A 26,769-nucleotide genomic window follows, 5' to 3' on the forward strand; every position below is an offset into this window, starting at 1 on the left:
CCACAACTTGTCTCCTGACTTAGGTGCCTGCTTAAGTGTGACATTTGTACTCTGCCAGGTCCCTCAGCTAAGAGATAAGCCTCAAAATAGCACCTTTGATATTACCTCAGAATCTATGGCAGTGTCAGATTTTCACCCACCTGACTTTTTAATGCTTGAGTTCATTTATCTTAATGGGTAAAATATTAGCCTAGATTCAGGAAGACGTAGGTTCAAATTGCACCTCTGACATCAGAAGCATGACCATGAACAAATCAATCCATTGTATACATATACGTATGTGTGTATAAATATTGGAAAATTGGGAGTTAATAGTAATTTTAAAATAAGAGGGAAAGCACTGGCATTAAGGAAGAGAGGAAAGACTTCTTGCAGAAGGTACAGTGTAGCTGACTTGGGTAGAGTTAAGAGGTAGAAATGAGAAGGAAGAGCATTCAAGGGATGGGGTAGAGCCAGTGAAAATATACAGTCAAAAGACTGAGTTTCCCATTTGAAGAACAGGAAGGATGCCAACTTTCCTGTATTTTAGAGGATGTAGAGGGGAGTAAAGTATAGTTATAATCAAAAGTCAAAGGATTTTATATTTGATTCTGGAGATAATAGGGAATCATTGGAGTTTTTAGACAAGACCATGACATGGCCAGTCTTGAACTTTAGAAAGATCAATTTGAAAGGTGAGTAAAGAATGTACTAGATTAGAGAGACTTAAAGCAGGGAGACCAATCAGCAAATCATTACAATTGTCCAGATGTTGGGTGCTGAGGGTCTACACCAGGGTGATGGCAGTGTCAGAAGAGAAAAGGGGGCATACACTAGAGATGCTACAAAGGTAGACTTCACAGAACCTGACAACTGATTAAATATGAGGAGTTTAAAAAAGTAAGAAGTAGAGACTGACACCTAGGTTTCAAAAAGGGTAACTGGAAGGTTAGGAAGAGGGTATCTGTCTAGGGCAATGATGACCGACTGGGGAATCCTGGACTGCTTAGAGCACAAGGTGGCAAATTATTTCAAGGGATCTACAATTCTATATGCACTTGTTACAATGAAACAAACAAGCTTAGAGATGTGGAAATAGATTTCAAGTTGAAATTTTTTTTTAACCTGCAACCGTATTTTCCATCTCTGAAAACTACAAAATCACATCACTCGTCTCATTAAGTGATTCAGCATGATAAATATGCCAACAATCTCTTGTAGACTGAATTAATCTCTCATATATATTTTACTATTTTTCAAATGAATGCAGATGCTGCAGTGATTAATAAAATGTAAATGTACCTTAAAGTGTCACTGAATTCAGAATAATCTTTGGTCAATTATGTATTTTTTTCAATCAATGGATTATAGAAATATGACTATTACCCTACTGGGATGAGGGGAAAGGACGGTGAAATACTCCGAAATTAAAGCATGACTCTCTTACTAAAAGGCTGGAAACCACTGGTCTAGAATGTTCAAGTGTCAGAACTGTGCAAGCTGTGGAAAGTTAGGGAGTATGTTAGATAGACATCTCTTCCCACCCTACAGACCCATGATTATAGGACATAGGAATGTGAAGACTAATGAGTTAACCCTGCAAGGTAATTCAAAATTTTTTAAATGAGAGAATCTCAAAGTATATCAAAGTTTATCTGAATTAAATAACAGGGCTATCACTTATCTGTGACACAAAAAAGTTCTAAGAATATGGCTATGTGACAACTCATACAGAGAGCTTTTATGGTAGTAGCTACCTTAAGCATTGCCCTTTATTGGAGTATCTGTTCCAAACCACGACACAGTTCCATTTTTATTTGCGTCACTTCTTGCATGCATTCACATGAAACTTCAGCATGGTAAATGTATTAACAAGGACTACTGACTCACACATAACCTTTTTTTTTAAAAAGCCATTCTGTTTATTCATGCTCTTCTCTCTTTCAAGGACAGGAGCTATTTCAGAGAGTGGGTTTCCATGGTTTCCAGAGTTCAATTCTTGTCCCTAGGAATATTATTAAGTATTTTGTTAGGTGCCTTGATTAACATATTAAATATAAATATCCCTATGTGGAAAATTTTACTTAAAACAACTTCTGGATTGGTGTCTTTTAAGAGTGTTTATAACTTCCCAGATATACCCTGAGATTCAGCAAGTATTGGTAATTCATTCAATAAGTATTCATTAAGCACCTACTATGTGCTGTGCACTATTTTAGTAGACATACAAAGACAAAAACATATACCCACAGCACCTAATCCAGTGTTTTGTATAGATGCCAGTTAAATTAGCAAGTAAATAAATCAATCCACAATCACCAGGTGTATGTATCGTGCCAGGCTCTGTGCCTCCTCATATGGAAAAATAAAATAAACTATTCCATGCCCTCAAGGAATTTACATCCTAATGAGAGAAAACAACACTTTTGTAAATTTTTTAAAAATCATAAAATATGCATAAAATACACAGTAATTTATAGGTGAGGGAGACAAAAGTTTTAACCGGGCAGTTAGGTAACCCAGTGCAGAGAGCACTGGGCCTTGGAGTCAGAAAAATTCATCTTCCTGACTTCAAATTCTGCCTCAGACACTATGTGTTTCACCTTGGGCAAATCACTTAATCCTGGTTGCCTCAGTTTCCTCATCTGTAAAATGAGATGGAGAAGGAAATGGCAAACCACTCCAGTGTCTTTGCCAAGAAAACCCCAAATGGGGTCACAGAGAATCAGACAAGACTGAAATGACTGAACAACAACTGAGCCACTTGTACTACATTAATTTACCGTGTGTACAGATAAAAACCTGCCTCATAATCCCGTTGTCCATTCAACACAGTATTAATTAATTAAGTATTAATAAAGTATTAAAAATAATTTGCTTTGATATTGGGCTTAAAGTGATCCTTGCACTCATTTATCAATCAAACAACAGAAAAGCATCTGAATTGGTGCAGTCAAGGACCTGGAAAACTCCAAAGTATGGTTACAGCTGTTTGCTGCTTCTACCCATGATGTCTATGAGAGACCCAGCTGCATTTTTGTTCATTATGACCTTCCCCTGACAAACTGCCCTGCATCATACTCTCCCCCCAATCTAGACACTTCCCTTCTTGAAATCTGTCCAAAGACCTCTGGCTCTAATTGGAGCTCAGAGAGTGTCTGACATAAATGTCATGGGCATAAAATGTAAAAGGTTAGCTGCCAAGGAGAATGATGTAAATACACTGTATTCCTTTTTAGAAGGATAATCTACTTATGATTAAGTGTTCTCAAGTAAAAATTTTTTTAACTATGCCAAAGTACCTTTCAGCTACTTTGTCTGCCTTTCAGCAGGTTTCCATTTGCTTCAAACTGAAAAGGGCTTTCCACAGACACCTACACGTCAAACAAAGATTCATATAGAGCTCTAGATTTAAATGTGAATTGATACTACAAAGGAATGCTAGCTTCAAAGTAAGCTGTGATAATGAGTAATGGAGAGCCAGTCATATTACCCAGAATTCAAGGAATAGCCTTCCTTCAAAATGAGATGGGAATATTTAGTAGTCTGGAAAAGGATTCAGCACAAAGTGTGGGGAAGAATTTTCTTCTCCCAAAACTACAAAGATAGCAGGAGAGCTTTCGTTTCAAAAAGGTGTCCAAGAGCAGCAAGATGAAAACCTAGCAAAGTTAACTAGTGTTTTATTGATGTTTTAAAAGCTGAGCCAATTACAGTGTTCTATCAAAATATAGTCCCTACCTCATAATCTTAGCCACTATTGCAGGCCAGAATTATACTGGAAAGGAAATTTGTTGCAACAAATCCATGCAAAGCATATTCCATAAAAAAAGTCAGGTTTCAGCTCCTGCCTTCCTGTTCCTCCTTGTTCTATCAAATATCCCATGAAGAGAAGGCAGACAAGCAGCTATGTAGCAAAAACAGAATAGGAATGGTGTTGGGTTGTTGGGAGCATGGTGAGTTTTTTTAAAGGCATAAATAGCATTCGGTTTTTCTTCTTAGTAAGCTTTGCTTGTATCTAAAACATATTGTTAGGGGCATGAAGCTACACAATTTACTGTGTGTGTGACAGTGGGAAATTCACTTAACCTCCCTTGGACTCAGTTTCCCCATTTGTAAAATGAGAAGTTAGACTAGATGGCCTCTGAGTTTCCTTCCAGCTCTATATACATGATTCTATGTACAACATACTCACTGTTTATCATCTATATTTCACTAATTGATTTGTCAGATTTTTATCATTTCCTCCTTGGTTAGCATTTTTGGTTATTTTTTTTGGACCCTGTCCAGGCAAAGCTAACCAAAGCTTTCCAATCCTAGCAAGGTCTTTGAAACAATATTCCACAAAGGCTTATTTCCTACTTTTTAAAAAAAAATTCTATATATTCTATTTATCTTGTTTTTGCTATTTGTTTTTACAATAGGGAATTACTTTTTAATAATTAACGAAATGAACTCAATGCATAAAGCATCTGGCTAACATTATAGTATGGGAAGTATGGACAATGATAACAAAAGTCAATCTATAAATACCTTTTTAAGAGATTCTTTTTAACCAACAGAAAAAAAAGACTAACTTACAATGCTATTGCAAAAGATTTGAAGGCAACCAATTAAAAAGGAACACTTTGGATATCCTTTAAAATGGGATGGCAATCCATCTAGCTAAGATTCTCAAGATTAAAAACAGGTTTATAGAGAAATAGTTTCCATGGATCCCCAAAATACATCTCTCTCTCTCTCTCTCTGTCTCTCTCTCTCTCTCTCTCTCTCTCTCTCTCTCTCTCTCTCTCTCTCTCTCTCTCTCTCTCTCTTTCTCCCTCTCTCTTCCTCCCTTTCTTTCTATTTCTGTCTCTCCCTTCTTACTTTCTTCCTCTCTTTCCCCTTTTCCTTCTTTTCTTCTTCATTTTCTTCCTCTTCTTCTTCCTTTGCTTTTCCATTCCTTTTTTTCTTTCTCTTTGTCCATGGCTGTCAGTAATACTTCAAGCATATTTTAACCTTAAATGCTAATCCTAAAAGGATGAGGAATTTCAGTACAAATACAACTTCGTATCAGGTGAGAAAATGGATTACTCATCTCTGATACATAGAGAGAGACAGGGAATTCTGGAATGAGGGAATCTTTGAAATAAATGCACTTTTATCTGGTTTTATGTTTGTAAGATCATTCTTAATTCTATAGGTGTTTTTTTTTTAACTGTAATTGTATTTGTCTATATCCAGCCTTTTGAAATTCAAATCTAGATGATTTGAAGAAAGGCACCAGATATGCTTTACGGATAATACTGAATCAAATGAGAGTTAACCAACTCCTTTGTATTCTGATGGATGGCAAAGCAGCCAAGCAAAGGAACTAAGCTTTCCAAGAATTGTCATCTCAAAAGTTATTGATATTACATGTGTTCTGACCGCGTGTCTCTGTGTTGTAGTCATGCATATAGCTTCCCAGAGGAAGCCCCTGAAATTAACTTTACCCTCTCCCAAAAGAAATTGTTTTCCTGGATATTTTCTTCACCCACACAATAGTAGTCCCTATTCTAATGTGAGTAGTTGGTTACATCATAAAAGTTTTCATCTGGACTCCTGCTCTAGATCAACTGGTTGATGACCTCATCCTAATCTAGAAATGGGCTTGTATTTATTTGTCATTAGATAACTGAGCTCTGTTCTTGGTAGCAGAACTAAACAATTAACAAAGTGGAACATAGAAGAGAGATCAGTCACCATTCTTTGACAATGACATTTTACAAGTTAGGGGTAAATGTTAGGGGTTACAGGGCATCAAACCAGTCATTTCTCAACCAAGAGTCAATGCTTTTGCCTTTACTTGCCATTGACTATGCTTTGCCACTTCATTACATAATTATATATAATTTACTATACTAATTTACTATATATAATTCACTATAGAATCCCTTATTCTAAAACTTATTAAGAATGAGCAAAATATTTTCCTAACCTCTGAGTAATCACATCTCCAGTTAATTTCCCATATTTTTTCTTCTATAGTACTTGAAGGTCACTTTAGAATTACCTCCACCTGGTTGGAGGTAAAATTGGATTATTATTACAATTATTTAACATGTATTAAGTGCTCAATATGTACTAGCATTCTCAAGAATATAATTTGCAATCACATGTCTACTCTCTGCCCAGTCAGAACACAAAGATATCCGCAACTAATCAATTTGCTATACCTTCTACTAACTTCCAGAGTTAACCTCCCAAAAATTTATTTCAAAATTAAATTTGAAGTATATAAATGACAGAAATTGGTTCCATAAAGATCAATTTGTCTTCAAGTATTTAATTCAAAATGAAGTGCTTTATTTTTCTTTAAATCATAGAGTTTTCTATGATCAAAGAATGAAGAGATTGTTAATCTCTCTAAGTCATCCTTTGAGTATCTCTCTCAATCTCACCTGTTGATTTTGTAGTTCATAATCATCACAGGGTGCTTTGCATTTAAGATGAAGATTATTACCTCCTTGGTTACCATGTATTAGGTGATAAACTCATGCAAAAACAGGGGGTTTTTTCACACTAAAAATAGATATGTATATATTGAGTTACCTAATTATTTGTCATATTTCCCAATTGGCAAAGCAAGCTGACACCTGCTTCTGATATTGTTGTTGGCTGGCATTGTGCCTGTAGTTGTCTTAAACTTCCATCCTGTTGCTCTCCTTATTCAGCCATGACATGCTCGATTGTCAGCCACTGTCTAGGGCTAATTTCCAAACAGTCTAGAAATGGCGTTACTCAAATATTGCCTTGCCCATTCTCTATCATTCTACCACCATCAATGGAGAAACAAAAGTGGCCTTATAGGAACCATTTTTGCACTTTCTCACATTTGGTCAAAAAATTCCTTATCAAGTGACCCACCTGCTGATGATAAGCATCTCTATACTTATCTAGGTTCATCCAAAAAGAAGAAAAAGGCATGTCTGTAGCTAAGACCATACTTGAAGCCTTTCTAGCATAGCAGGAAATGCCAGAGCTTATATGCAATTAACATGGCCTTTGACAATAATAATAGCAATAATAGTTATAGCTATCACTTACTTAGCACTTTAAGGTTTTCAAAGCATTTTACAAATATTATTCAATTTGAGATAACCAGGGATCATCTCGTTACAATCAAAATCTGAAGAGGACTTTGTAGCGGAACGTAGAAAGTAGAGATTATGATCCCTGCACTATTTACCTCACAAGATTGTGATGAAGATCATATAAAATAATGTTTGTGAATCATTTTATGAACTTGACTACTCTAGGTCAGTGATAGCTGTGGATATTGTCAAACACTCATCACGAGAGGGTCATCTTTCTGCTAAGGAATAATTTTGGGCAGAGCAGCTCACAAAAACTTTCTGGGAAGGCATGCAGATGTTTCTGTCAGCATCGGTTGAAGCAGTAGCCACATTGAAGAAATTATATATTCTTTAAGTACTGAAGTATCATTTTTATTGATTTAATCAAAGTTGTTGTTGTGTTTGTCCTTCATTCTCGTAGAGGGCCATGACATCTAAGCTTTTTTAAAGACAATATATAGTATTGCTCCCTACCGTCATCACCACCAAACACATGGCTTATATATTATAGAACAAATATACAATGTTTACCCTCAGTCCACCCAAAATTACTACTAGCTAAAATTCACAGAGAAGCCTAACTATAGAACTTTCCTATATACAATATGGGCATATGTGACAGGTAATTAATATAATATGGGCCCTCCACTAAATTCGCACTCTAGTGCCTTATCGTGAAATGGAGTCCTATGTGGATTCTTAAAACTAAATCATCAGAGCACAAGTACTGGCAGGTTCCACCAAGCTGGAAAGACCATGAGAACAAATCTAATGATATATTGTACACGTGTCTTCTGAGGACTGGTCTAATTAAATTAATATTACAGGGTACAACTAAGGTTGAGCACCAGCTAGTAAGTATATTTTTGGTCACAGCACCTTATGACATAGCTTACTAAGTCATGGGAGAGTTCTGATCTGCATCAGTGAAGGACCTACTTATAGTGAAAAAAACAAGGTTCTATATTATTGTGTATGTAACAATATAATATTGTTATATTATTCTATAATATTGTATATTATAGCTGTTACTTTTGTTATTATTTTTATCTTACTAGGACTGAGAAAGAAATATTCCTGAGATAAGTCACTATTCTTACTAATATGCATTTGTATTTAGAGTTCTGCCAACTGTTTCATAGACAGATTAAAAAACTTTACAGTTGGGCAAAAGTGTTAGAATATAAGCTCACCTTCTCTAAGTTCATTGAAAGCATCCCTGGTTCAACTCCATGGCAGAGATGCTATGTATCTCATCCTGTTCTCACATGAATTTTATCTCCTTGTTCAAGTTTCTATACTCTAAAAGTTTTTTGTTCCAGATTGAGTGGCATTAATGAAAAACGTTGCTTTTGAGTTTTTATGTCCAGGCAGTTGTGGGCAATAGTTCAAGCTGTGATAATGGGCCAAGCAATCAATCAATAGATATTTGTTAAGCACCTACAAGGCAGCTAGGTGTCACAGTGGATAGAGCTCAGAATCTAGAGTCAGAAAGACTCATCTTCCTGAGTTCAGTTCTGGCCTCAGATACTTACTAGCTGTTTGACCTTGGACAGTCACTTAACCCTGGTTGCCTCAGTTTCCTCATCTGTAAAGTGAGCTGGAGAAGGATGACAAATAAGGTCACAAAGAGTCAGATTTGACTAAAAAAAATGGCTGAACAATAACAACAAATACTTACTATGTGCCAAGCACTGTGCTAAGTTCTGGATATACAAAAAGAGACAGAAGACAGTCCTTGCCTTCAAGAAGCTTATGGACTAGTTCAAATGTAGTTTATTCATTGAGCTCTCAGGGATATTTTAGATCTATATTCATAGTATGAGAATGGGTTGTCTGTTCATGAAAATAGTAATATTCTGGATTGTAATTATAGCCACTAGGTAATTTTCTTGCTTGGAGGTGCTAAATTTATACAGTGATATGTTTCTTGCATAATCTTCTTTGATCACTTCTTATGGTAACTACTGGTGGCCACCACAATTTCCACTTCTGAATTTCCACCATAAACCTCTCCATTTCTAACAACAAATCTGTATTCCCAGCCATTTGTTTACCACTTCTTGTCAACACAATGCTAACTGAATGACTACAAACTCCCCACAGAAGACCTTTAAATACTATTCTTGGACCATAGTCATTTCATAGGTTCCATTTAGAGGTAAGCTACATTTGGCTATATTTGACAAATCTATTGATTGTATACCTATTATTATTTCTCCTAAAGTCCAAACTATAGTTTAAATTAACTTGTTCATTCCACTAAGCATGCACAATGAATAATATCCATTGTATCATTCATTTCAGTAAAGTTTAAGCTTAAAGTTAGGAATATATTTCCTTTCCATCTACCTCAGACACTTATAGCTCTGTGACCCTGGGCAAGTGACCTACTTCTGACAGGCTGTTTTCTCATCTGTAAAATGGAGGTAAAAATAGAATATCGACCTCACAGAGTTACTGTGAGAATTGAGATGCACTTTACAAACCTTAAAATGCTAAATAAATGTTAGCTATTATTATTATTAATTTTGAGTAATTCAAGATGAGCTACATAATATCAATGTTAACTAGTTGTGAGTTTAACTTATTTAGAAACACAACTTTTTTCACTACAAAATCTCAATTAAGAATCTTAACTTTACAAACTTTGACAAATTAAGTTTACTTATTCTCCTTATTTTGCTCTACTTAAGTACTGCTCCTGTGTTTCATCATGGAATTTTTCTGTCAGGTATTACCTAAAATACTTGCTAGAGTTAATGTAATTCAACTGAACAAACATTTCTTAAGCACCTAAAATGTGCAAGATACCAGGCTAGATTCAAAGGATACAAAAACAAACCAAAAACTAGTTTCTGCCCTCAAGGAACTTACAGTATGTTTGTGGTATGCCTTTTATCTAAGGAGCAGCCTACCTAAGTTTAAAGAACATCGTCATGAGAAAGTGAGCAACCAGGTGAAAATTTTCACCCACAGCCTCTCTCAAAGCTTGCTTACACTATGAGGGGTTATGATTTGTATCAGTGGCACGATTACTTACACCAACTTAGATGGTAGATCCTTAAACCTTTGCGATAACCTGAGACCTAGAGGTAAGTAAATTAACCTGAAAATTGGTTTTACATGTAAATATACACATATATATGTATATGTATGTATAAATGGATGGATAGAGCGAGAGAGAGAGAGAGAGAGAGAGAGAGAGAGAGAGAGAGATCTGAATAAACTTGTCATGCTAAGCTTCTTTGTCCCAAAATAAAATAAAGATAACAGGATTATACTAGCTTGGGGATAGTCATGCATTTAGCATAATAAGTACTATGTTCTCATACTCTACACATATAATAGAATGTGTATGTGCACCTGTGTGTGTGTGTGTGTGTGATAACTTATGGCCATTCCAATGATAGTGCAATGTTATTGTTACCTTCTAAGTCCTTGTCTCAATAAATACAGTATTCAAAAATAAGCATGAATTTCCTCAGAGCAGCATTCTTACTATGTTCTAAAAATCACCAGTAGAGTTAAGGATCAGGATTCTTATAAGGATCTCTATATAGTCTAAGTAAATTGCTGATTGCACTGCCCATTTTCTTTGTTGGCACCACTGGTCACAAGAATGAGGGAGCAATTCATAGTATTTGCCCCCAAAATGTGTTTCAGGAGAATCATCTTTACACAGAAAGGCTAGCACATGTACAAATTTGCTACATGCCTTTACCATTCTAAAATCTTATTTAAGAGAAAGGAATAAAATCCATAGTTATTTTGATGAGCAAAGTGAATGCTGTGATTCAAAGATAGCCGTATTGGGGCAGTTAGGTGGCAGAACATTGACCCTGATCAGGAGGATCTGAGTTCAAATTAGCTTTAGACACTTATTGGTTGTGTGACCCTGGGCAAATCATGAATCCCAATTGCCTCCACACACACATAAAATTAAAAAATAAATAAATAAAGACAGCCATACTGATCTACTCTTACTTAATTCCCCATAGCGCCTACTTAGCAAAGGAGATCACAGGATCACAGAACTGATGAGCTTATAAAGGATGAGATTATAAAGTTTAGAGCTGGAAGTGATTTTAGAGGTCATCAAATCCAACACCTCCATTTTAAAGATGAGATGAGGATCCTAAGACTGAAAAAGCTTAAGCAACTCATCCAAAGTCACACAAGGAATATAATAGGAAAGCCAGGACTCACATCCATCTTCTAACTCCAAATCCAGTGTTCTTCCCACTGCAACACTGAACCACAGAAGGACTTCAGAAACCATCTAGTGCAGGGGTGGGGAACCTGCAGCCTTGAGGCTATATGTGGTCCTCTATGTCCTCAAGTGCAGCCCTTTTACTGATTCCAAACTTCACAGAACAGATCCCCTTAATAAATGGATTTGTTCGATTGAATTCAGTCAATTGTTCTGTGAAGTTTGGATTTAGCCAAAAGGCTACAACCAAGGACCTTGAAGGCTACATGTGGTCCTGAGGCTGCAGGTTCCCCTCCCCTGACTAGTGACTAGTCTAATACATAACTAATGAAATAATCCCTTCTGTAACATCTCTAACAAGTCTCTATCCAGTTTGCTTGAAGACCTCCCATGTGAAAGAACCCATTACTGCCTGAAGCAGCTCATTCCACTTTCTAATGGTTGTAATTATTAGGAAGTTTTTCCTTATATAAAGCCACGTAATTGTCCCCATTGAAAATAAAATCCACCCCAGTCAAAATAGTTGACAACTTATACTTTCAAAAGCAGATGTAGTTTTTTTCTTAACAATTAGGTAACAGTTGGGGTAGGAGCTGGCATATGCAATTGTAGAGTTGGGGGTTAAGACCCCTCCTGGGTGCTAATCTGTTTGTCTGATTATAGTAAACTCACCTGGCCATGATTCCTTCTTAATATTACCAAAGTCTGAAAGAGATAAATGGATCCTCAGCAGCCAAAAAAAAATTGCTTTCTGAAATAGCCAGTACTTAAGACACCTGAAGTTTATGTTCAGTCCTCTTTGAAAGACAATAAATTGCTGATGGGATTAAATTGAGGGCATTATCCCTTGGTGAGAAAGGGAGTTATTACCAAAACTTTGGAAGAACTGAAAGATATCTGCTTTTACTTAGAAAGTTCTAGGAAATAGCCCTTCCCCCACCACTTCCCTAGTGAAACGAGCAGGCAGAAGAAAAATTCCAGTAATGGAGAGCATTTACAACTCCTCTTTCATGTACTCTGCTTATCTAAATTGGCACTCAGGTACCTGCCCACCAACTACCAGTAACTCTAAGAGGTATTAGCATCCATCAGGCCCTCTGTCACAGCCAGGGAGGCTCCAAAAAGGGTATTTGTCTTCCTCCAAAGCCTGTTTCTTTCATACCGAGTCAGCATTTCCAGGAGTCCAGTGCCTTTTCTGAAAGGCAATACCTACCAGAAAAGGATATGGCAGTACTTAGGGAAATGCTGAACCATCAGGGTAAGAGAGATATAGCAGGAAGGAAGGTAAGAGGGATTTTCAAAAGAATCTCCAACGAGCTTTCAGGATAAGAGGGGGAAAAAAAAGAAAGTATCCTCTTTTCTCCCACCTTCACTTGATAGTTCATTCTTTGCCACTGAAAGTCCTCTCCCAACAAAAGGTCCCAAGGAAGTACGAATTTAAGCTCTAGATCTTTGTAGCTTTAAATTAAGGATGGCAAACTATTTTTATATACTGAGAGTCAAGTAGGTCAAGAGGAAGGATGTGCATATAAGATCAAATAAATGAAAAATAACTTAATTTGAAGCATTTCTTGAAATTAAGATCCAGGAACAAAACTAAATTTAATAAATGTACCTAATAATATATGGTTCTAATAATTTATGGTTCTAAATTATGGCCAGTTAAGAAAAAGTGATAGATAGAAAAAAGGTGGAAGAAAATAAAGTGGAAGACACAGAGAAAAAAATCCAAAATACTCTTATACCAAGATAGACACATCGAGGAAGACAGAGCTGCAGATTCACACAAATCAAGAGGAATACCAGGAGAGAGAAAACAAAGTGCCCCCAGACACAGGGAAATCGCATGACTTTCTTGAAGCAATACCCCCATCTTGTGTTTTAAAGCTTTGTTGCTTTTTTGTCACTATGGGCATAAATTGAGATATTAACTATCTGCATTTGTCCCACAGGCTAAATGAAATTAAATCCAGAGTCTGATCATTCCAAAGACCAGAGATTCTCCACCCCTGTTTCAAATGAATTCCTTTTTAAAAGGCCAACAGGCTTTTTATAAAGTTGAATCGCTCTCTCTGTAACTTGACAATGTATTCAATATTCAGCACTGGCATTCAGTAATAGTCACTACATTGTGGCCATGAAGAGAGCCCTAGATTTGGAGTCAGAAAAACTTGGGTTGAATCCTGCCTCAGACACTTACTAGAAATACAAGTCATTTAAGCTTCCTAAACCTCAGCTTTCTCATCTTTAAAATGGAGGTTAATAATACCAACTACCTCAAAAAAATTGTACTGAGGATCAAATGAAATGTTTTGAAAGGGCTTTACAAAGTTCAGAGTACTATATAAATGTAAGCTGTTATTAAATCTTCAAAACTCTGGGGTACAGTTATGGAGCAGATTATGAAGACTCCCTCTTCTTAACCCACTAACATCGTTTTTCTTGCTAGCTATTACCAATAGTAATTATCTGCTGCCCAATTCAGCACTTTCAAATATAGATTCCTGAATCACACCTCAGTTTAAATGTCATTCTGATCTAGCAAATTTTTTTGACTCCTTAAAATAAAAGAACCCCTACCATTTATTTATTAGATATGATTCTACTGTCCTAAAGGCAATATGGCATAGTGGAGAGAGTGCTAGATTTGAAATTAGAAAGTCCTGAATTAAATTTCACTCTTATACTGTGTAAAACTGATCAAGTCACCCAATACAGTTTGTGTCTCAGACAACTCCCTAGGATTTACTGTAGATGGCTCACTCTCTATAAGGGGCATTCACAGTCCCCACATTGAAAGTTTCCCATACTGTGGAATCACAGATCCTTCAAATATTTACATAGTTTCCACATTCCTGCTGTCCATATTGATGGTATTTTCTGTGGGGTCACATCCATTTATAAACAGGGTTTGCAAGTATACATTTCTATATAAGTAGAAATTAAATATTTCAGTATTTCAATAGAAATTTTAATAAGTGCTTATGAATTAATGGTCTATTAGCCTGTGATTCTGAATAATCCAAGCCAAAAAAATTTCCAAATTAATAGTAACTGATACTTGTGTAGTATTTTAAGGTTGGCAAAACACTTTGCAATACTACCTTATTTGATCCTCCCAATAATCATATATAGTAAGTAATACAAATATTATTATCCCCATTTTACAGAGGAGGAAGCTAAGTGACTTGCCAAGGTCTTAAAGTTAGAAAATTGTCTAGAGTGGAATTTGACCCCAGGTCTTCCCAACTTTCATATCCAGGGTTCTTTCAGTTACACCATACTGCCAGCTCTAAAAGTGAGAGTCAGCTATGACAAAATGACTGTGAATAGTTTCAGTAAGTGTCATGTGTCTATGACCTAATATATAATTTTCATCTGAGGATCTGAGAGAACTTTAGAAACATTCATTATTAGGGCTCTTTGTGAGGTTATAGCATATTCATTGTCAGCTTCTTTTGCTACTAGATTTTTATACAGACATTTATGGAAGTGTCATGGCCTCTGTTCAAATGACAGGAGGGACCACTTTTTTTTTTACCTTTGCATCCTCAGTGACTCAAACAGTCCTCAGAATGCAGGAGGTGCTTAATAAATGTTTGTTGATTGATTGAAGGTCCCCATTTCATTTCTAAGGAAACTGAGGTTTCAGAGAGGTCAAGTGTCATGCTTGAGATGAAATAATTAATAAGAGAGCCAAGATTAGATCTAATTCCTAGTACCATGTTCTTTCCACTAGATAACACTAGACTATAGCACTTTCCCATTACCACTGAACAATGAGTGTGACATTACCCTACCTAGGGGCAGGATAGGGGCAGCTAGGTGACTCAGTGGATAGAGCACTGGCCTATGGAGTCAGGAGGACCTGAGTTCAAATCTGGTTTCAGATACTTACTAGCTGTGTGACCCTAGGCAAGTCACTTAATCCTGGTTGCCTCAGTTTCCTCATCTGTAAAATGAGCTGAAGAAGGAAATGGCAAACCACTCCAATATAGTTGCCAGGACAATTCCAAATGGGGTCACAAAGAATCAGGTACAACTGAAAATAACCGAAGAGGGGTGGGGGAATCCTAAGGAAATAATAACAACCTTCAGGAACTTGCATAAGGTAAAAAGTATAGAAATTTAATAAAGTACAAAGAACCTATTCAAAAATAATATGGAAATCATAGAACTGGGGGGGTGAGAGGACATGGAATCAATCTTGAAAAATAGTCATTGATGTGCCTCAGACAACTCACTAGGATTTACCTACTAAGTCATAGATGGGTTGTTCTCTATAGGGGCAAATTCTATTGATGGCAGAGCTGTTTAATTTTAGTGTAGACAGAGGAATGGTTGCTTACATATCCCCTGACAGAAGAAAATAGATCCAGATGCATACACACATACATACGCATGTTGAGTCATCCCTCTATTATCTTATACTTGTGGTATTGATTATTTTGAACCCATTTATCTTTACAAAATTTCATCATATTAGCTTCAGTTCCCTGTATTAACCTAGTAAGATCATCTTGCATCCTGACTGTATTATCTGGTATGTTGACTATCTATACCAACTTGTTAATTTAGAAGAAAACTGGGGAAAATGTTAAAAAGCACCAGACCAAGGAAATATTCATATTCAAAGTCTTCCAACATGTTAGGAGTTATTAGAGCTTGTCTTTTCTTGGGAGAGTAAGAATTGTAGATCATGTTCCCACCACAGACAGTCAGAAAAGGAAGTATTTAGTGAAAAAATGGAACCCTAGTCCAAGTAAATTACTCAGTCCTTTCCTTTATGTGAAAATCTTCTTAGCAAATATTTGACAACCAATATGCTATAGTATCAACCTTTACCAATTCTGTAAACTTTTGTTCTCAGACTTGAGAAAGAGATTGAAGAGCTTGAAAAAGCAGAATTGAAAATCTCAGTTCATGAAGAGGCAATTTTAAAGAAACTAAAATCAGTTGAGAGAACGGCAGAAGACATTATAAAGGTAAGTAGTGAGGATTTTAAAAATTGTTCCTTCACAGACTTAGTCCTCCAATAGTATCCAATACTACTAAAATTTAGTCTATTTTTGAATTAATTTTCAAAAACTGTAATGGTGACAAAAATGTTTTTTCTTTATAGTCTGTGAAGGTGGAAAAGACAGAAAAACCAGAAGGTATGTATAGCTTGAGGCAATCTGGTTATTAGAAAATGAAGGTATTGTTTTTATAAGCCTGCTTACAATTTTATCATTGGTTTAAAATATTCTAAACTTACATTGACTCTCTCTCAATTTCACAGAGACCATTGAAGACATCTATGCCAATATCCCTGATCTTCCAAAATCCTACATACCATCTAGGTTAAGGAGGGAAAGAGATGAAGGAACAGAAAAGGATGAGCAAAATAGAAAAGGTATCCCAGCAGTTCATCATATTGGCAGATTTAGAATTTAGGCTTTGAAATTTTCAAAATTTGTTGTACCAGTCTGTACTCTGGCTACAACTAGAGTTCTAATGCTAAAGTCCCCTGAACTTGTCTTTTTGTATGTCTCACAGACTTGTGATATTGTTTTTAGTTAAATACTAGTCCTTATGAATGTAAATAAGGGTGAGGGAGGCATATTTTATTAGTTTGTGTAATCAAAGAATTTTTTTCTCATGGACCATCTAGAGCCTAATAAACCATTCCTCTGGGAAGGTGAACTTCCTAGAATATAAAGGGGTTTACAGTATTTGGCTAGGCCATGGGCAGGTATCTAGTGTTTCTTGACCCTAAGGAATGTCTATATACATACATACATATATACACATATATACATATATACACACAGGTAAATGTACACACATACACATATGTGTATATATACATATAAGCATACACATATGTGTGTGTTTAATTGTAGGGAGAACATGCCAAATAAGGGCACCAAACTCAGAGAAGAGGATCATGTGGTCTAATGATCACAGGAAACAGAGCCTAGATTCTAGTATTGGGCAACAAGTAGAAAAGGCAGTTTCAGCTAGTTGTCTCAATCATGCAAAGACCAGAGCATCAAAATCTCTAGAAGAAGGAAGGGTAAAACTCTGAAGTCAGGGAAAGTGGCTTGAAGCCCAGGGAGATAATTTTGGGAGGCCAGAAGAAAAGAATTTCAGCCAGAAATAAAAGCATTATTTCCCCATGTCAATCAATCAGGAAGCATTTATCAAGCATTTACTATGTGCCAGAAAGTGTACTGAGCACTAGGAATACAGTGAGAAAAATAGATTTGCTCCTACCCTCAAAAAACTTACACTCTGTCAGAATTCTCCTTTGTATATTTTTCAGTAGTGTGTAGCTGTAAACCTTTATTAATGTAGAGAAAGATGCACTATCTTCAGTGAGCAAAGTCAGTCAGTCATTCAATAAACTTTTAGACAGTACCTATTCTGTGTTACACGCACTATACTAAGAGCTAGTGATACAAAGAAATGTAAAAGACAATCTCCGCTCTCAAGTAGCCCACAGTCTAATGGGGTAGACAATATAAAACAATCATGAACCAACAAGATATATACAGAGCAAGGAGAAAATAAAGGCAGAAGTCTATGTTCACTCTTGCAGGCTAACATTGCCTGGAGGGAAACAGTCCAGAGAGGAGAGATGATGAATAAAAATCTGTTGAAAGGCAACAGCAAACCAAGACCACAGTCCTTCTGCGGTAGAAAAAAAAGGGGGGAGGGGGTTGTGAAGCTATGAGATCATGATGTCATAAGACCTTTCCATATTCTGCTTTTTATTACAGTATATTTTCTTATCCTCTATCCTGAATTTTAAGCTTTTTGTGTCCCTATGACCTAGAATATGATTTTACATATAACAGCCCCAATAAACATTTGTTGAATGAATGTTAAATTAAAAATGAACTCTCTCTCTCTCTCTCAATAGCTTTATACACCATGGAAATAAAAGTTGAAAAAGACATGAAGACTGGAGAGAGCACAGTACTATCTTCAATACCTCTCCCATCTGACAACTTTAAAGGTACAGGTGTAAAAGTCTATGATGATGGTCGAAAATCAATCTATGCAGTCAGTTCCAATCACCATATTGCACATAATGGCACTGATGATCTAGCACCCATTGAGGTAGAGGAACTTTTAAGACAAGCCTCAGAGAGAAACTCTAAGTCTCCAACTGAATATCATGAGCCTGTGTATGCCAACCAGTTTAGCAGACCTTTAACCCCACAGAAAGAAGGTGTAACCCCTGGACCAAATCTTCAAGAAAGGATGCACATTCAAGCTAATGGACTAGGCAGTAGTTTAAATGGTTCTTCACACAACTTGGGAAATGGCTTACAGAAGGACAGTCATCTCAGCACCATGCGACCAATACCTCGCCCCAGATCAGTGGTTCAGCAGACAGAGAATAGCCTTCATACCCATCCAAAGATGATGCCATCTTGGGAAGAAACAAATGTGATGCAAGAGGAACGTGTGCCCTTGTCCAAAGGAAGAGAGAGCCCCCAAGAGTCATCCATTAGGAAATCAGTATACCAGTGTTCTTCACCAACTGTCCAGGAAGAAGAGGGAGACATCAAGTACAACATTGTTCAATCCATGCCTTGTAATGTAGATGACTCAAAACCTGTTACCATGATTTTTATGGGATATCAGCAAGCAGAGGAGGATGAAGAAGAAAAAAAGCTCCTAACAGGGTATGATGGAATCATCCATGCAGAACTGGTGGTGATTGATGATGATGAAGAGGAGGAAGGAGAAGCTGAGAAACCATCCTATCATCCCGTGGGCCACTACAGTAAAGTTTACCAGCCTGCTAAGCCAATACCACTCCCCAGGAAGAGATCAGAAGTCAATCCACATGAAAACTCAAGCCATCAATCACCTCACAAAAAGCCCATAGCCTTGAATGAACAAAAGGAAAGCTTAAACCACCCCATCCACCATCCTAACGTTGATAGCCAGAGAGCTGGAGATGGGACAGAGGATCCTTCCCTCACAGGTAATAAAAATGACAAGGCATGTCAATGCTGTTCACTCATGTGATGAACAGCTTCCTTAAACTGCTCTTTCTGATTAATAAGCCTTCTTGGTTAGCACCTCTTGGATCATCAGATAAACTAACACAGAATGACTTTTTATCATAATTGTTCATCTGAATTGTTGTCACTATATATCCAGGTTATTAACTCATGTTTCTTCTTATACATGAGGTTAAATTTGGCAAATTTAAACTAAACGTGGGTAATCTTCCAAGGACAGCCCCCAAAAATGGCTTTGGTGGTCAGGAAGAGGGGATGGACAAAGACTGTAGTCATACCTGTATATATCATTATTTTATCTTAGTTATTTAAAGTTCTCCTTCAGACATGCTACGTGAATAGAGTTAGATTCTTTTCATGTTGGATAACTGACAAGTATTATTTTTTTCTGTACATATCAAACACTTCAAGATTATTTGTGCATCATGTAACATATGCCTTAAATTTTCAAGAAAAGCCAAGCAACAGACTTTATGTTCCTGGTACTTTTCCTACCTTGCCTTCATTGTGTTTTTGCATTTTAATAACTTTATTACCTGTTTCCTTATTTTTTCTATATTTTTAAATAGGAGAAACACCAGCTTTCCTAATGCTTGTATATACCTTTTAAATTCTGCATTCTCTTTTTCAGTCCAGCAGATTTATTTTTCAACAGATTTGCTATACAAATACATACATTTCTCATGTTATCAATTTTTATAACTGAACATGAATGGAAAAAAAACACCTTTGACATTTTTCTATAAAAATGATCTCATCTTTTTTTTAGATTTATTGCATCTCAGTCACCAGGACACAGACAGAGTATTGATTTCCACTTCACATTTGTAAAGAACAAAAATAGGCACATCTTAACAAGAATGATTGTATTAACTGCAGAGGAAGCCATGGCATAGGATGTTCAATGCTGGGCATGGAGTCAAGAAGACCGAGGTCCAGATACCTCCTATGACATTTACTAGGTGGATGGCCCTAGACAAATCAGTTGATCTATCTACGCCTAGGGCAACTTTAGGAGGATTATGAACTGAATCATAAACAATATGTAATCTGTGTTGGTAGAAGGAGTTCCTATACTGGGAGTTTCCCATAAACTTCCTCAACTTTGACTGATTGTTGAAAGATAAGAATCAGAGGCACTGAGGATTATAGAAAATGAAAGAATTTCCAAAGCTTATATTAAAGAGGATTTTATTGAAAAGCAATGATTTTAAAGTTCCAACAAATCCAAAACATTTCAAAGGAATGATTCATCTTGCATTCTCCAAACAGTGTCTTCCTATGCTGTTTAAGTGTCCATAAGGCTGCACTCAGCCTGACAAACAGCTGAGCTCCATTCCACTCATTAACTAATTAAATTAAATGTGCCAATTCCAAACCTAGTTTAGTTATTTGTAGAAACTTTTGGCTTTCTGGAGAGCGTGCCCTTAAAATCCAATCTTAGATCAGAACTGAAAAGATGGGACTTCACAAAAGCAAGCCTGAGCCACCACCAGCTTTCCCTTCTGTTCCAACAATGAGCTTTGTTTAAACTTTAAACCTTTCAGCCTAATTTCAGCTAAGAAAACAATTGGGGAGGCTTTGAAAAGAATAATAGACTGTTTATGATCAACAATGACTACATTACCTATCTTAAAAACCTTCCCTTTCTTGAACTTGGAAATTAACCAAGTCGCTTCAACACCCTCATTTCTTTTGCTCTAACGGTGTCAACACATTTGCAAAGTGGAGAAAGGCAGGAAGTGACTAACTTTTTCAAAAAACACTAATCGTGCCACTGCGCTAAAATAATCAAAACAGGAAAACCTATTCCAGACAAAGCAACAATTCAAAGGACTGTGTATTATCACTAAAAGTTGCTTGTAAGATAAAATACTCCAAATTCACTACCTCTCCCATTAAATTGTTTCAGATCTCTGCTTTCTTATTTAGACCATGAATTACAGATCTGAGATGGAACTTTAGTAAAGAAAATAGTCTAATATACATATCTAAGTCTGCAGATTCAGCCTTACACACAGGTAGGGCAAGTAGCTACCTATGAAAGTTGATTTCAAAGGCATTGCGAAGCTCCCTCATTCCCCCCTCCCCCCAGTTTAAAACAAATTGCTACTACAATCTTTTCAGTGATTTCCTCCATTGAATTCAGCTTCATCCCTTTGGCTGTATTCCTTAAGAGTACAGTCAAAAGTGGAAATTACCTTGTGAGAGGTAATATTTAAAACCTTTTCGGTAATTTGCACATTACAGTGAATGAATGTAACAGATTATTTCCTGATATCTGTTTTTCAGAGGAGGAAGGACTAAGAGAACATGAGGACCTTAGATGACATTGGGGAGAGGGATGTGTTTGGAAGAGGACTTACTTAGCCAAGGGCAATTGGATACACTAAAGCCAAAATATGCCAACTTCAGAGATCTGTGAAACAGCATCAGGTAGACCAATCAAGATTCTAGACAGCACTTTTGACAGGGTCCTATAGACACCTTAGTGCTAAATATAGATTCTTATTGGACTATTAAATGGAGCTGCTAATGCTCTATTTAGAAAATCACAAAATTTGATTATGGGAAGGAACTTTTAGTCAAGTCCATAAATAAACAGGAATCTCTCCCCCTCACCCCCACAGCAACTCTCTAGTTCTTACCTTCTCTTCCCTTCCCTGAATTCTCTGCCTTTGACTGTCTCTGTTTCTCTGCCTTTGTCTCTCCTCTCCCCCATCCCAGTCCCTGCCACTTCCTTTTTTTCTCCTTGTCTCCTCTACCTAATCCTTACCTACCATGTGAAACCTGTGGACTCTCTTAATGGTATTTTGAGCAGTCAAAAAAGGTGAGGGCAGTGTTGCAAATTGCCACTGGAAAGCTAGACAACTAAGCCAGGGTTATCCAGAACAATGTCTTTGAATCCAAGAAGGGGAAAAAGAGAACCTAGACATAGTTGCCAAATGTAGAGGTCTTCCTGACCTCCAGTGAGCTCTAATTCCTAGGATCTACCCTTCCTTGATTGTGCATCATGAACCTGCAAAATAGAAAGAAAACAAATCATAGGCATTTAAACATCACATTTTTTTTTTAAAGAACTAGATAGTTGTACTCAAGAGCCCTTTAAAATATGATAACCCATGAAATGGGATACTTGTGACCTTAGCCCTCAAGCCTGTTGAATAAACATCTCTCTACACTGACCACAGCATGGAGAAAATCATTTTCCCTTCTCTCCAGGGTAGAGAGCATAAATTATAGTGTGAGAAGATAGGAATAGAAAGAATTAGAGAAATAGACAAATCTTCCTTCCAGTCCAAACTCTGCCGCCTGCTTTGGCATTGTTTATTCATTTTGTGGTTTATTCCGTGGTCAAGGGTAAAGGGATAGTATTCCATCTAGGCTTCACATAGACCAAATCCAGAGATTTATTACTGTTCGTATACTTAGAAAAAAAAAAAACTATTTAAGTCTTAATTTTCTTTAACATCCAAGGGGGAAAAAGTAGTTTTGAAAGTCTTTAAAAAGAAAACATTCTCTATAAATATGATGTCTTGATAAGTGTGATTGTAGTTTCAGTGTAGGTCTTGGATTACCAAAGGATCAGGTTCCTTTCTCACATTTTAAAAACTATTTTCTACAGTGCAGGGTGAAGCAGCAAAACCTTTGTCCTAAGGTAGGAAATTTGGAGGGCATCCATGGCATCTTCCTAAGAAAGCTTTCTCCCCTGACCAACTCCAGTCTTATCAATTAGATGTGCTTCTTCCTCTTGGTGGATATACTTTTATAAAAGTGGAAACCTTAGAATGTTTCCAGCATGAACTTTCTCCCCACACTGGCTATGTTCTAGGGGAGCCTCCCCTGCATCTCTAATGCCACTTGCCTTGAGTGAAAATAATGGTAGTTGCAGATTTTATATTCTGTGGTACTGTAACTCCTTTTATTTAAAGGTATTTAAATTACTGTCTGGCTGAGCAATCAGAGAGCTTGCCATCCTAGGATTCTTTAAACCAAAACTACAACTCTAACAAGTAGCAAGTGAGTGTGGCAGTCAGGCACAGAGGTAATTATATATCTGCCTGACTTAAGTATGGTTGTACCCGATGCTGTACAGAATGTCCTACCTATTAACAGCATAGTACTAGACCATCATTGGAATTATGCAAAGATTAAATCGGTAGGTGTGAAAATATGTTCTGCATTCTTTGCAGCACATCATTAATCTAACAAATGCCCACTCTGTGGAAGACACTATGCTTGGTGCCAGGATCACAAAAACAAAACAAAACAAAAACCATTCTCTGCCCTCCAAAATGTACATTCTACATGTTCCTAAAAGTATACCAATGATTTGTAATCCAAAGATGGGATATGTTTAGGCCAATTTAAAGGCTCTTAATTATTGGTTCAAGTCCTAAATGATACTAAATGATCACATTAGTCTGATTTAAATATGTCTATCATGTGGAGGAAATACTCAGCTTTTGCTGAGCCTCAGAAACGAGAACTCTGAGCACTGCCTGGAAGGCACAAGAAGGCAGATTTGGTTCAGTATGACAAGGAACAGCTAACAACTAGCTACCCAAAAGTAGAAGGGATTGATTCAAGAAGTTGAATATTCGCTGTCACTGGAGGTATTCAAGCAGAGGCTGGGTGATCTCTTGTCAGAAATATCTTACAGGGAATTCATACTTCAGGTAGGAGTTGTACATGTTCATAGATCCATAGTCAGATGCAGATCTTGGGAATCATCTAGTCCAAACACTTCATTTTACAGTTGAAGAAACTGAGGCCTGAAAAGTTTGACTGATTTACCTAAAGTCTCAGAGGTAGTAAGTGACAGAGAGATTCTTATCTTCCTAGGTCTATAGACTTGTGGAGGGCATAAATTGTGTCCGTAATACCTAACATAGTGTTTTGCATAAAGTAAACCCATAATAAACATTTGCCAAATTAAATGAACTCTTTAGCAATCTCCTTGCAGCTATGAGTTTCTATGATTCTCTGAAATAAATTTTGATCTCTCAGCATCAGGATCACAGGGTAAGCCCAGTGTTTATATAGATTCAAGTGGGGAAAAAACCTTTTCAAAGTTCTCAAATAGCAACTGCTTAGATACTTTCTGTAGGATATAACTAAAAAATATGGGCAGCTACTAACCTGTATGTACCTAACTACATTTAATAATTTCTTTACTGCACTAATTGGATATTTGCTGTGCAAATCTAGCACTAATTTTTCTAATCATTATAATAATAGGCTCCTTCTATTTCTGAACATACTTCTGTTCTAAGTTAACCACCGCTTATTTCTACTATCTTTTCGTGCATAAATCAATGCTTACGGTGTTGGACCAAACCATTGGAGGTATGTTGCTTGCTTTCCACTTTTTCCTACCCAAAAGATATTTGGAGTTATAATTAGTAAGTTGGTCGTGTGTTAACATATATATTTTTTTCTCTCTCTAATTCACAGCACTAAGGATGAGAATGGCAAAACTGGGAAAAAAGGTGATCTGACAGATGCTCACTTGTGTAATTAAACATCTCTGAAAGAAGAAATTGAAGAAAGTCTTCACATTGTTTTCTGGATGGGTTTTCTTTTGTTCCTCTCCTGAATTCCATCCCCAAAGTGGCATAATGTGTGTATAAAAATATACACATGTTATGTGCATAGATAGATATAATACATGCATATGATGCCATGTATTCATGGTAACCATTATTTGTGAAAAATATGGAGATATGTGGGAAAGGCAAATGTTCACCCATTGCAATTAAATGACATGCTTTAAATGGAAAATTCCAGCATATTTTTATTGAATTGATACCAAAGCATTTCTAATAAGAGCTTGTTAAAGTTAAAAATAAAGTTATTTAAAATAGAAATTCAATTGAGTAACTCTATGTTACTAATTGGTAGTGTCATTTTTTGGTTAGGAAATATAACATCCCCCTGTGGTTTCATCAATGTCAAGACCTCCTTCTGTGGAAATTCCCTTCCCCTACACAGATGAGCCACTCATCTACAACTTAGAGTTTTAGAGGATTGCCTAAGAATATTGAGAGTTTAAATGATTTGCCCAGGATCATGGGACTATTAGATGCCCGAAGTAGGAGTTGAACCCTAATTCCACAATCAGGCATCCTCCACCACATAACTCTCATTTTGCTAATGTAGAAATTCATTTTGCAAGAAATGTACATGCTTAGTCTTTGGAAATAAGGAAATTACCTTGAATTAGCAAAATCATAAGGAAACTAACTAGGTCTGCTTCCAGAGAACTGACTGGCCCAATTTGGTAGAGAGCTCTATTCTTAAGGTATAGACAAAATCTGTTCCAGAGATGGGATCTAGATCTACATGGAGCTTGGGCACATGTCTTTACCAATCGTAATTTGACATTCTTTCTAATTTGAGCCATCATCCTTTCATGCACACTCTCAAGAAAACGTGAAAATGGAATGTTTGATTCTGTCCTAAGGGATGAGTCTTAAATTCCCAGATCCCCAAACGATGAAGGACACAACAGCTAATTGCTGTTCTAATTAGTGTTGGACCAATTCAAATGAATAAACCTCAAACAGCCAAAGTTATGAAAAACCAGAATAAGCATGGGTATGACATGCTATGCCAATGTCAAGACTACTAGGTTCCATTGTAACAGAATTGCACAAATAAAGCAGGCCTTTACCTGAGACAGCTTCACAGAGGTCATTTTGCACATGTGCATAAGTATAGTCATTACAAATTCTTCAATATGTCCGTGCAAAAGATACTTCCTGGATCACCTGGAGGGTCCTAAATCAAGCCTGATAATTGGAACAGCAGTGCATTCACCCAGACTTCCACTGGCAAGTATTTGGATGCTTCTGATTAATATAAACATGAATATATATATGTATAGATATATGTGTATAAATATATATATACATGTGTATAAGTATGTATAGTGCACATATATGCCTGTGTATATAAATACATGCATGTCTATATACATATCAATAATCTGACTTGGTGAGAGATAGAGATGGGCCTGATTATTGATAGATATAAATGTAGACATAGAATATTTGTATATGGGTGTAGAGCTATATTATTTATTTTTCTTTTTTCCCCTCTATCTTTAGGTAAATGAAGAGGCAGAATGCCATAGAGAATACAGAGTAGGACTCAGTCAGAAAGACCTGGATTTAAGTCCTATCTCTAACGCATACTGACTGTTTGACTAAGAGAAAATGTGCAGTAGATAGGACTTTGGGCTTGGAATCATGAAGACATAAGTTCAGATTTTACCTTTGACACTTACTAGCTATGTGACCTTGGGCAAGTCATTTCATTTATCTTAGATTCCCTTTCTATAAAATGAGTGAATTAGACTCTAAGGTCCCATCTAGCTCTGATCCTGTGATCAGTGCCCCCAGGCAGCTCTCTAAGACTGTGAATTTCAAGTGTCAGTCTATAGTGTTAGAAGGAG

At 36.6% G+C, this 26,769-nt stretch overlaps 1 protein-coding gene across 2 annotated transcripts in view; it reads left to right on the forward strand.

Annotated features, from left to right (window-relative positions):
* The window catches only part of PALMD (palmdelphin), a 69,006-nt gene extending 43,826 nt beyond the window's left edge, over window positions 1-25,180 (forward strand). For both annotated transcript variants that reach the window (XM_072644095.1, XM_072644096.1), the window contains exons 4-8: window positions 16,157-16,271; window positions 16,409-16,442; window positions 16,568-16,681; window positions 18,194-19,270; window positions 24,768-25,180. In XM_072644095.1, the coding sequence (XP_072500196.1) occupies window positions 16,157-16,271; window positions 16,409-16,442; window positions 16,568-16,681; window positions 18,194-19,270; window positions 24,768-24,811 (1,384 nt within the window). In that variant the 3' untranslated portion in view covers window positions 24,812-25,180. The remainder of the gene's footprint in view (window positions 1-16,156; window positions 16,272-16,408; window positions 16,443-16,567; window positions 16,682-18,193; window positions 19,271-24,767) is intronic.
* Window positions 25,181-26,769: the final 1,589 nt, after the last annotated feature.

Source organism: Notamacropus eugenii, chromosome 2 (genome assembly GCF_028372415.1).
Source record: "Notamacropus eugenii isolate mMacEug1 chromosome 2, mMacEug1.pri_v2, whole genome shotgun sequence".
In the NCBI taxonomy this organism is placed as follows: domain Eukaryota; kingdom Metazoa; phylum Chordata; class Mammalia; order Diprotodontia; family Macropodidae; genus Notamacropus; species Notamacropus eugenii.